Below are 11,739 nucleotides of genomic sequence, written 5' to 3'. Positions count from 1 at the left end.
TTTGTTAAGGATTTCTTATATTTTTATCAATAATGTATTTTGTTTAAATTAAATAATTTCACTTTGTTAATTGATTGTATCTTCCTTTTTGATTTACTACTTGATTGTATGTTGATTGATCAAATATTTGATTGATATAATTTTCTTTGTTAATTTTTTATGCTATATTTGAGATTGATTATATCTTTCATCTTTTTTTGTTAGAGTAGTTGATTTACTAAGGGGTAATTAAGTAAATTTATTAAGGGGCGATCTTCTGTAGTTGATCATTAGACAAAGTAATTTTTTTATTACCTTTAGTGACGATCACGAACTCTTTAAGTAAATGTTTTTGTAGAGTTTCAGTTCACCTTTAATTTTGGTGCATCGACAATCTTATGTAGTTATATACAAATGAACATGTTTTTTTTTAATCTAAAATTATTTTGATAGTGATGTAAATTATTAAGGTTCTTTTGTAGATGTTATTATCTTTTTAAATTAAAAGTGAATGATTTTTAACTGTACAATACCGTCACTGTAAAATTTGGTCGATAATTTAATAATTTTCTTTTCAGAGACTTTAGTATAATTCTTTAACAATTATAAATGTTAATAAACTATATTGTTTGAACTTTGTAAATATGAAATATTATGTTATCACGATATGTTGCTAAACTTTTTTTGGTTGAAGATTCTAATTGATTTCGTGAATTGATTGTGTCCATCTAGTTTTTCAAGTTATTAATGGTATTGTTTGACCAACTCATATGGCAAGTTTCCATTGATTCTCATTTTTCATTTTTTTATAAAAAGAAAAATATTATTTAAAATTATTAGAGGATATTTTAGTCACTTCAAAAGAGGACACCACACCTCCTCCCTTGGCTTATATAATAGAGATTGTAACCCAATTTTTAGTTTCTTTCTCCACATTTCCAGTTCTTCCCTCTACACTTTTAATTTGTACTTAGGTTCTCCTTTCCCGAAATGAAGTGAGTAAATTAAAAAGATACGGATAAAGTATAATTGAAGGACCACAACTTTCATCTATGACTCTTGGTTCCATCTTTGCTAAGTTGCACGCCTCGCACAATCGCTCGTTTAATGAACTCTAAAGGTGCAAAACATATATTGCATACACTCACGACTCGTTTGGTAGTCGTTAATAAATTGCGGTAATGGGAATGAATTTTAAGTGTAATTTTATTGGGGAAGCACCCTTAATATCTCCATGGGGAGGTATTTTTTCTCCATGGGCAAGCAATCTCACCCATAAACTTGTGTTTTTGTCTCCAAGGGGAAGCAATTTTCATTACCACTCATTACCACCTACAAGGTGTATTGGATGGGAATGAAAATTCAAGAAGGAAAGTGGACACTTTAGGATAAATTAGCATTACCATGGGATGGACAATGATATTTTTCACAAATTTACACACAAATTCATTCCCATTACCACCATTTATGACCAACTACCAAACAGGCTGTCGGGGATTTCTTTTATTTGTTATTGTACACAAAAGGATAACAAAGTGTATATTTATTTCTAAAAGTGGACTTATAGTAATTTTTTCAAGATATTTCGAGATTTTCATAAATCGATTTGGTGTATTTTGATAATTACTACCAAAATAGGACAAATCCTAGGGATGGTAAAACCATAAAATCGTGCAATTGTATAGTTTTAGCTAGCATATTTGATCTTCTTATAAGGCAATTTTAGATGCAAATGTTTCATATAAGTCACCGAAAAAAAAAATTGTAATATGATCAATATTTACAATTTGTATTCTTGCAGCGCCTATACTGTTTTTTGGACTTTCTTTCGAAAAGTCGTGGTAAGATGAATTTCATCTGGGCTGCCCACTCACAGGATCACTCACCTAGAGGCCCAACAAGCCACAAACCCCCTTCCCCAACCCCGAATAATATTGAAATTTTGTTTCCACCAAAATTTGAACTTTACTCTTCTACGTGAGAGATAAGAAGCCATACCATTGGATCCAAGGATCTTTGATGCAACGCCTATACCTTAAACCTTGGTATACATAACTTTAATGCTTTACGTGTAGCTAAGATTTGATGATAAGTTAAAAACTATATATGTACACATGATTTTCAATAGATTTGTTGAAGCTTTCGAGCGGGCCTAGGTTATATTCCATCACAAGCTTTGTTCCAATTTTGTGACACCATCTCTACATAAAATTTATGGACACTTACCATAGAATGAGCCTACCAAATTTTCACCGACAACTTTTTCATAGTCGATGGCACACAAGCTCGAAGATATATTGTCCTTAGTTTTTTTGACTAGAAAAATAAAGAACAATGTCCAAAATTGCCGAACCGAAGAAGCCAAGAAAGAGGTATACGACCTTTAAGTTTGACAGAATTATGATTCTCTTGGTTTGACTCATCTATTTCATCTGATTCGTTTTGAATGCAACAAATAAGTATTATTTTTGAAATATAAAATATTCATTTGTTGCATTTAAAACAAAACAGAAGAAGTACTTTATTTTTAATATCCAATACATATATTTAATTATTAACAATTTAATTTATATATTAAATAAAAACTAAAAATAAAACATTAAATTATCACATCATAATGTTTTTTCATAAAAAGAAGTATGATAAAGATATTTATATTTGACCATATCAAAGTACTAATTGAAAATCTACATTTCTCATCGGTTATTTGGTATAAACAAATAACACCTATCAGCTATCTCCCTTAATACAATCACCCGGTGAATTGATACAATATGGACCTATATGGCTTTATCGTACCAATTATTATCTATCCATTTATTGTCAAATAAAGCCACATGAACATCATATATCCAATATTTGAGAAATGCTCAGATCCTAATTGCTGTAAATCATTAGAAAAAAAAAAAGAAAGATCCTTCAATTTAGTTTAGCTAACAACTACTTGAATCACCCTAAAAAATTTTCACTCTCCAAAAATTCCTATTTCCTCTTTGGTATCGAATAGGTTTGTGATATAAACGATTCTCGCTAGTAAATTATACTACTATGATAAACATTTATATTTTACCAAACATGATGAAAATATTTTACTCCTATGACTTTAAACATTTCTATGTAATATCATGTTACATTCAATATTCAAAAATTTGACAAAAAGGTTTATAAATTGGTTCAAAAATATGACCAAATTAACCTCAAGTCCTACCCTACTTCACACATTTAACAACCCATTTGGCTATTTCCCACTTATTCCTCCTGATTTTGATGCCATTTCCACCTTCATTTTCTACCTTTTTTCTGTTTTTCATGCCGACAAAATCCAGTCATTAAAATCTTCAAAAAAACCTCAAAAACCCAACTCAAAATCAGTACTAAAATAATTACTACGATAATATTATTATATAAAAATCACCAACTAATCAATCACTAACTCACACTCTTCTCTTCCTTGTTCTCCCTCCTCATTTACTCACCAAAGCTTCGAATCTCTCACATTATCTCTCTCTCTCCTCCTTTAATGGCGATCAAACTCACCATCCTTCATTTTCTCTTTGTACCACTTTTTTCTTCTTCTTTCAACAAATGTTTCTTTTATGTGATGTAACAATCACCCATCATTTTATTCATTAATTCCACTAATTTTTAGCTCATTTTGTCTTCTAAACATACAAAAATGGCATTAAACTCTCTTTCATTTTGCATTCTCCTCTTGTTTGGTATTTCATTGGTTTTGGTCCGAGCAAATACTGATGCAAATGATGGTATATGCTTCATTTTAAGCTCTTATTTCTTGGTTTTTTTGGGTTTATTGTACTTATATCAGTTTTTTTTGCATCTGGGTATGTTAAAGTTTTAGTCTTTTTTAGCAATTTTGGTTTGTTCTTGGTGGAAAAAGAAAATCTGGGAAAAGAGCGGATGATCAGGGAAATTGAACCCCTTTTCAGTGATTTACTTTGATTTTTCTCTGAAGTGGGACCAGATTGTTTGTATTCTTTACTTGTGTTATACTGAGTTTTATCTGAAATGTGTTGCTAATGTGGCCAAAAAATAGAAAAATTTAACCTCAGATAAGGTTAAAAAGGTGAGGAAAACTTATGGGGGGACCTTCTCATTAGTTGTACTCTACTACCAAGTATATTGCAGTTTGGAGGCTAATTGTTTAGAACCCTTTTGAGGAAAGCTTTTGCATGTAAATGTTTCTTGTCCAATTTAGTTTGATTTTGCTTAAAATTATTGTAGTACTACTATATTTTAAATATTGACCTGTTGGTTAATCTTGCTTAAAAATAATTGTTGTTGCTTAAAAACACTGTTTATTTTCATTAAATTTAATTGTTGTTGCTAAAAATCCTGTTTAATTTCACTTTGCCTAATGAATTGATAATATTTAGCCAGTTTTTGTGTAATGGTCTCCCTACTAGTCTTGGCTGGTTAAGGGTATGACTGCTACATCTGAATCTCTCGAAACACTGTGCGATTGTGGGGAATCATAATGGATGTGGTTGTTTAGTGGCATGCTCTCAACTAGTTTCGGCTGGTTAGGGTCGGGTCGCGTACATCTGAACCTCCCTATAACCCGGTTACCCTGCCCATAGGGGAACTATACCGGGTTGTCATTGTTGTTGTCATGGCAAAGCTTGTTGAAGGGGAAAAAGAATACTGAATTCCTTTCTTTCCTAGCAATTTGTGCTTTTCCATAAGCTAAAGGCACCTATGTTTTCATTTCCTTTTATTTGTGGGTTTTATGCTTAGCTACTCTTGTTTACAAGGGGTGTTTGTAATTTCAGCACAAGCACTCCATGTTTTGTACGGTGCACTGAATAATCCTTCTCAGCTGACGGGCTGGAAAGCAGATGGCGGTGACCCATGTGGAGAGTCTTGGAAGGGGGTCAAATGTGATGGTTCGGCTGTCGTTTCCCTGTATGGTTCTGCTCAGGGTGTGATTTTTGAGTTGTACATTGCTTTATGTCTGTTTCTTGTGCACATATGTAATTTATGCCACATTGCTGTTGTCTTGACAGGGACATCTCCGGATTAGGAGTAAGCGGGACAATGGGATATTTGCTTACAAACCTTGCCTCATTGAAGACTTTGTGAGAAAGCTTTCATTTATTTTTTTGCCTTATATCTATAGACTTTACCATATATGCAGCCTAAGGGCCAACAAAGTCACTACACATTTCCAAAGATTGTATTAGTTTAGGGGTTGATGACAATATTATGCAATGATCAATGTTATGAATGTTCAATTATTGCTTATGCTTTCAATATTTTTGCATCATCAGTTTCCTTTATTCAATTGATGAAAGTTTTTGACAGTTCAATTTTGTTGACAGGGATATGAGTGATAACAATATTCATGATGCTATTCCATTTCAACTGCCACCAAATCTGACATCCCTGTAAGGTTTTGTTGTGTACGTTTGTGTGGCACTTTGATCTGTGGAAGGAAGAATTAGCCGATTTATCTTTAGTTATTAAATGCTTTTTTTGGGTGCAGAAATCTAGCACACAATAATCTGAGTGGAGGCCTACCATATTCCATTGTGAGCATGGTTTCACTTGCTTATTTGTAAGTGACTCATCTCTTGCTTTTGGTAACCTGTTGAGTCATTTTTTAGTTTACTGATAAATCTTATTTTTTTCTTATTGTAATTTTGTTGCAGGAATGTTAGCAGTAATTCGCTCTCCCAGCCAATTGCAGATGTTTTTTCTAATCATACGGCCCTTGCAACCATGTAAGGCAGCTAGTCATCACATGCTTGTTCTTATTCTCCTAACACATCCCCTTGTCATGGATGGTGTTTATTAGAGTATTAATCAAGTCGCTTTTTCAGTCCTTTTAGTAGCATAGACGTCTTTGCGGTTCAGAAGAATTTATCTGCTGTTTTGCAATGTCATGCAGAGATCTATCACACAACAATTTTTCTGGAGAAATTCCCCCCACTTTTAGGAATTTGACCAATATTTCAACACTGTGAGTATTTGCTAAGACTGATTCTTTTAGCCATTCCCATTAATGATCTTCTTTTGGGTCAGACATCTCATACTATGTTATTATTGCAGCGAGATTCAAAACAATCAGTTGACTGGTTCTCTTGACATTCTAACAAGTCTGCCTTTGGATACTCTGTAAGTCCACCCTCGTTAAGCTTTCTTTTCTTAGGTTTCTGTGTGTTTCTTCTATTCATGCTTTTTTATATAAAGAGTTCTTTACCGGACCATTATGCTGAACAGGAATGTTGCAAACAACCACTTCACAGGTTGGGTACCACAGGAGCTTAAGTCAATATCCAATTTTATGTAAGTGTTCTCATCTTGTTTGTGTAGCTGCTTTCTCTGGATTATCATTCTAAATATCGTTGTCTTTGAGCAGCTATGATGGTAATTCATTTGACAATGGTCCGGCTCCTCCACCGCCACCATATACTCCACCTCCTCCTGGAACGCCTACAAAGAGAAGGCATAGAAGTTCAGGAGGAAGTGCTCAATCGTCGGAGAGTCCTGATAGCCAGCCTTCCCATGGAAAGAAAAAATCATCCATTGGAACTATCATTGGGGTAGTATTAGGTGTTGTGTTCTTGCTTATGTTTGGTATTCTGCTTGCTCTTCTCTTCTGCAAGCGAAGATGGAGAACAAAGGATAATGGTGGACGGATGTCTGGGCGGGGTGTCTCTAATGGCAGTGATAAAGGTAGAAGCTCTCTCACATAATTTGTATTTAACACCCCTAGAACATTAATGTTTGACAACCATACATAACATTAATGTTTAGGTCAATGAGGCTGTATAATTCACAACCTCACTTTTATTTTTGACATCAGTAGTGGTGGTGCTTGATCCCCCTTTTTTGTTTTAATCTGTATCTTCGACTCTTAATTTGCAGTTAATGTGGAGATTCAAGAACAGAGAATTACAAGCGCAGCTGCAGTTGTTGATCTGAAACCCCCACCAACAGAAAGTTTACTAGTTGAGAAAATGAATGGGAAAAATGGGTCCTTAAGACGAGTGAAGTCCCCAATTACTGCTACTTCGTATACAGTTGCCTCTCTTCAGACTGCTACTAACAGCTTTAGTCAAGAAAATATTGTTGGCGAAGGTTCACTTGGTCGTGTTTACAGAGCAGAGTTTTCGAATGGCAAGGTATATTACAGAACTTTGTGTTAATAATTTATACGGCATCTCGGTCTAATAAGATAATTATTTTTGGTTCCAAAGCAGTCATTGATAAGTAAATCAATCCAGCAGCCTGCTAGTCAAGCATAATAAAAATTGGTTCTTCATTGTGATCATGTGCCTAAATAAATTATACCTAATACTTCCTCCGTTGCTAAATAAGTATTATATTGAGTAAATTAACGCTATTCATCAACTAACATTGACTCTATTTTGTCGGAATTAAATAAAGAAAACTAGTCAAGTGAGATCTTGTTAGATTCGTCGCGGAGTATACTTTCAAAATATCAGCTTTTTATAATTTTTACTTGTGCGCAATTAAAGATATTAATATAAATACTCATTGGGCTACGTGCAAAAGTGAATGTAACACTTATTTAGGAATGAAGTATTGATTAAGGATCTGTGGATTTTTGTGTCCTTGGGATTGGACTTCATATAAATGTACTTTTCTGAACTGATCATGAAAACTTGGATTTAGTTTTTAAAACTTGTTAATATTGTTTTATCATTTGTTTCATTTCATCACTGACTGAATAATGTAATATGGATATATATATATATATATATATGGTTTCTCATTTTATGTGCTTGCCCATCCATTGTTGTGCAACTTCAGGTCCTGGCCATCAAGAAGATTGATAATTCAGCATTATCCTTGCAAGAGGAGGATAATTTCCTCGAAGCCGTGTCTAATATGTCGCGGCTCAGACACCCAAACATTGTCTCGCTGGTAGGATATTGCACAGAGCACGGCCAGCGGCTTTTAGTAAATGAATACATTGGAAGCGGGAGTCTTCATGATATGCTACACTTCTCTGATGACGGGAGCAAACGATTGACATGGAATTCCCGAGTCCGAGTTGCACTTGGAACAGCCAGAGCTCTAGAGTATGCTATATTGCATTGACTTTATTCCTAATTAACTTCATCGGTAGTTGTGAGATATTTTAACTTGAACATAACTTTTTTCCTCAGATATTTGCATGAAGTCTGTTTGCCATCTGTTGTACATAGAAATTTCAAGTCAGCGAATATTCTACTTGATGAAGAGTTCAACCCTCATCTCTCAGATTGCGGACTCGCTGCTTTAACACCAAATACAGAGAGACAGGTAAAGAATTGAGGCTAAATAATTACATATATACTAAAAAGATCGCAGGAAGTATATATATATTTATATATTTGCTTATAGCTCCAAGAAAACCTAACGTATATCTGCTGATAAATCCCTAAAGCAGGTATCTACTCAAATGGTAGGTTCGTTTGGTTACAGTGCTCCGGAGTTTGCTCTATCTGGAATATACACCACAAAAAGTGATGTATATAGCTTTGGGGTGGTGATGTTGGAGCTTTTGACTGGGCGTAAGCCCTTAGATAGGTGCAGTCTTCCTCCGTATTTATTGTTCTGTGTAACTCTTATAGTAGTTTGCCCTTTTACTCAAGAATATCAGCCCTTTTCAGTTCAAGACCGAGGTCCGAACAGTCACTTGTTAGATGGGCTTCACCTCAACTGCATGATATAGATGCTCTAGCCAAGATGGTTGATCCTGCTCTAAATGGCATGTATCCTGCAAAGTCCCTGTCTCGTTTTGCTGACATCATTGCTCTCTGTGTTCAGGTAACTTCTTTAACTGTCTTAACTGATGCGTAGCTGATGATACCATTGATAGGTGGCCAAAGCATATTGAGCATTTGAGCTGCAAAGAAATAGTAGTTCATTATTGAAACTCTTGACCAATGGGGAAATTGGCCTGTGTAAATGGAGGTGGCAATTGGGTTGTTCAGATCGGGTTATATTTAGGTCTATCTAGCTTGTCAATTAGCTTAATATGATGAGTTAATCAATGTTAGTCACATTAATTTTTGAGTCCATTTGGGTTAGTTTAATTTGGTTCAGGTCAAAATTTGGATCATTTGATATCAGGTACATTTCGATTTAAGGTCAGATAGTTCAAATCGGGTAATCGGGTCTGCATCTGTTTTGCCACGTGTTTAACTAAGACACATTGTTCTTGTGCTACTGCATATGATAGCTCTATTAGTAGTAATTATCCCCTATATTTCTAATAATGTTCAATCAAGCTTACTTTTAAATCCTCTGTCTCTTAATAGCCTGAGCCAGAGTTTCGACCACCAATGTCGGAAGTGGTACAGGCATTAGTGCGGTTGGTGCAGAGGGCTGGTGTGGCAAAAAGGCGATCCAGTGATGATTCTGGTTTTGGGTACAAGACCCCAGATCATGAGACAATTGACATGTCATTTTGAAGTCCCGGCACTTCAAATCAATCGGCACAAATTTTGTTTGAAATCCTATCCGAGGTGGGTATATTGGCTGCCTGAACCTGGTTGAAGCCTTGAAGGAAGACAGTTTAGTGAGTGAAATCTGTAATTAGTCCTAAATCCATGTAACAGAACATGACTGGTACATATATTTATTTCAGTGGCAATGTAAGTAATTTTTTTTCTTTCAATAGATTATAGATATAAACTGATTGTACATTTACAGATCGCCTATTTCCAAGGATCTGTACACAAGCCTCAATGAGTTGCAAATATGAGCTGCATTTCTGATAACTATGTTGCTGATATCATGGTGTACTCCCCATCTCGAAGATTATCTCAATTTTTTTTATATATCTTATGTCCCATGTCCAGGTTTTTATTTTTGTTCACTTTCCAGTTGTGTGATAAGCCCTTGGTCTCAACTTTTGGAAACCGTACTTTTATTTCCATGTTTTTTCTAATCTTCTAAGAAATTTCCTGATGTGTAGCAGTTCAATGTAGGTCACTACAGAGGGTCAATACTCAATAATTTTAGTTTATGCAGGTCCCGGTTAGGGTCTTGGTCCGAAATCATTGGACCTTTACCCTACTCGATCATACTAAGACTCGTACGACACCCTTATCTATAGGGTCCAAAAATATTAGACCCATTGATGTAGAGTACGGTCCAAGTGGGTCGAGGTAGGATCCGGGACCACTTGCCATCAATCGACCTAAGCCTGACTACTGTTTTAAAAAAATAATTTAGACAAAAGTGGTCTACCTAAACTAATCGAACCCGATTACTATTTGATCCGGGACCACTTGCCATCAATCGACCTAAGCCTGACTACTGTTGTTAAAAAAATAATTGAGACAAAAGTGGTCTACCTAAACTAATCGAACCCGATTACTGTTTGGGCCGTGGTTGTGTTCGAATCCTCTTAGCCCATCCTACATGGGCCGGTCCGATGACCACCTCCCTAGTCAGGGTAGTTGGCATTTAGCAATGAAGCAAGTGGGAATAGTATGAGAAGTGTGTGAGATTGTATCAAAAGCAAATACAGGTTGGTCACATGGAACACCCATGTAAAGTTGTAAACAAACATAGCAACATATTAACGGATTATAACATGAGAATGTTACTGCTCAAGTTAATCAAAGGTTGTCACTATTTACATGCCAAGTATTTTCATGAATCCGCTCTCCTATTTTCCTTGCCCTTTTTCAGAGAGATACTAGGGAGCATAAAAACCTTACTATAAAAGACACAAGTGGTAAGTGATACAATGAGAGCATGAGGCCAACCTAAAAACAAATCAAAAGAAGAAACAAACAGAAAACTAACATGTAAAGCATTTCTTTTTCTTGTGAACTGAGCTAACCCTAACCACTGTTAATTTGCACAATTAAACAAATTGAGCACTGGATTATGACAGCTTCTTTTGTTTTATTTTGAGATTCTAGTTTTGTTTTCTAAGTGTAAATCTTTACTCCCTCTATTCTAAAGAGATGTTTTCGTTTCTTTATTTCACGTTTGTCAATTCATATATTGTATCATTAATATCTTTAGTCACACATTAGTAAAAATTATAAAAGTTTGATTTTTGTAATGTATACATTACTCCCTCTATATAGAAACGGGAGACACACATTTTTTAGTGTTGAACTATGATATAAATTTATTTTCACGATATATTGATATTTGATATAATCAAACTAAATGATACTCCTTATATTATTATTTTTGAGAATTATTTTTAGCAATATAATTTGAGATAAATTGATATTCAAAGCTAAAAAATATATACTGAAAGCATTATAAAATATTATACTTCCTCCGTTTTTTTTAGATGTTACACTTTCTATTTTGGGATGTTTTAAATTAGATGTTACACTTTTATTTTGGCTAATAACTTCTCTCTATTTCTCTCCTATCACATGTTCACATGGGACCCTCTTGTTTTTCATTCTCTCTATCTCTCTCCTCTCCAAAAATTACCTAGGAGTCCGTGATTTGAAAAGTGTAACATCTAAAAAAAACGGAGGAAGTATTTAATTCTACACTATATAACACTACATCTCTTATAGGAGTATCTTATTAAATTAACTTGTCAATGAATTGAAAACCAAAAAATAGTGATGCAATGGAACCTTGACAATGATACCAAAACAAAAATTACTGAAACTGAATAAACAAAGCTTATGACATTCTTATTGAACATCTTATCAAACTTATAGTTAACCAACACTTCCCCTTATGTCATTTAGTTAGCTAACATTCCTTATATCATTTAATATTGTAAAAATCAAATTT

The 11,739-nt window shown here is 34.4% G+C and overlaps 1 protein-coding gene across 2 annotated transcripts; it reads left to right on the top strand.

Annotated features, from left to right (window-relative positions):
• Window positions 1–3,286: 3,286 nt before the first annotated feature.
• LOC104900943 (protein STRUBBELIG-RECEPTOR FAMILY 8) lies at window positions 3,287–9,734 on the top strand. 2 transcript variants are annotated; one of them, XM_048634694.2, is made up of 16 exons: window positions 3,287–3,743; window positions 4,770–4,902; window positions 5,004–5,075; window positions 5,319–5,384; window positions 5,483–5,554; window positions 5,649–5,720; window positions 5,888–5,959; window positions 6,049–6,114; window positions 6,220–6,285; window positions 6,359–6,675; window positions 6,868–7,124; window positions 7,777–8,048; window positions 8,136–8,271; window positions 8,396–8,538; window positions 8,622–8,778; window positions 9,273–9,734. In XM_048634694.2, exons 1-16 carry the CDS (start codon window positions 3,656–3,658, stop codon window positions 9,423–9,425), a joined length of 2,142 nt encoding a protein of 713 aa, XP_048490651.1. In that variant the 5' UTR covers window positions 3,287–3,655; the 3' UTR covers window positions 9,426–9,734. The 2 variants fall into 2 exon arrangements, with proteins under 2 accessions (XP_048490651.1, XP_010686780.1); XM_010688478.4 differs by having other exon boundaries at window positions 3,291–3,743; window positions 8,399–8,538.
• Window positions 9,735–11,739: the final 2,005 nt, after the last annotated feature.

The sequence above is a fragment of the Beta vulgaris genome, chromosome 8, assembly GCF_026745355.1.
Source record: "Beta vulgaris subsp. vulgaris cultivar EL10 chromosome 8, EL10.2, whole genome shotgun sequence".
Lineage (NCBI taxonomy): Eukaryota > Viridiplantae > Streptophyta > Magnoliopsida > Caryophyllales > Amaranthaceae > Beta > Beta vulgaris.
The sequence above is the reverse complement of the archived record's forward strand: the minus strand, read 5'-3'. Positions and strand labels throughout refer to the sequence as shown.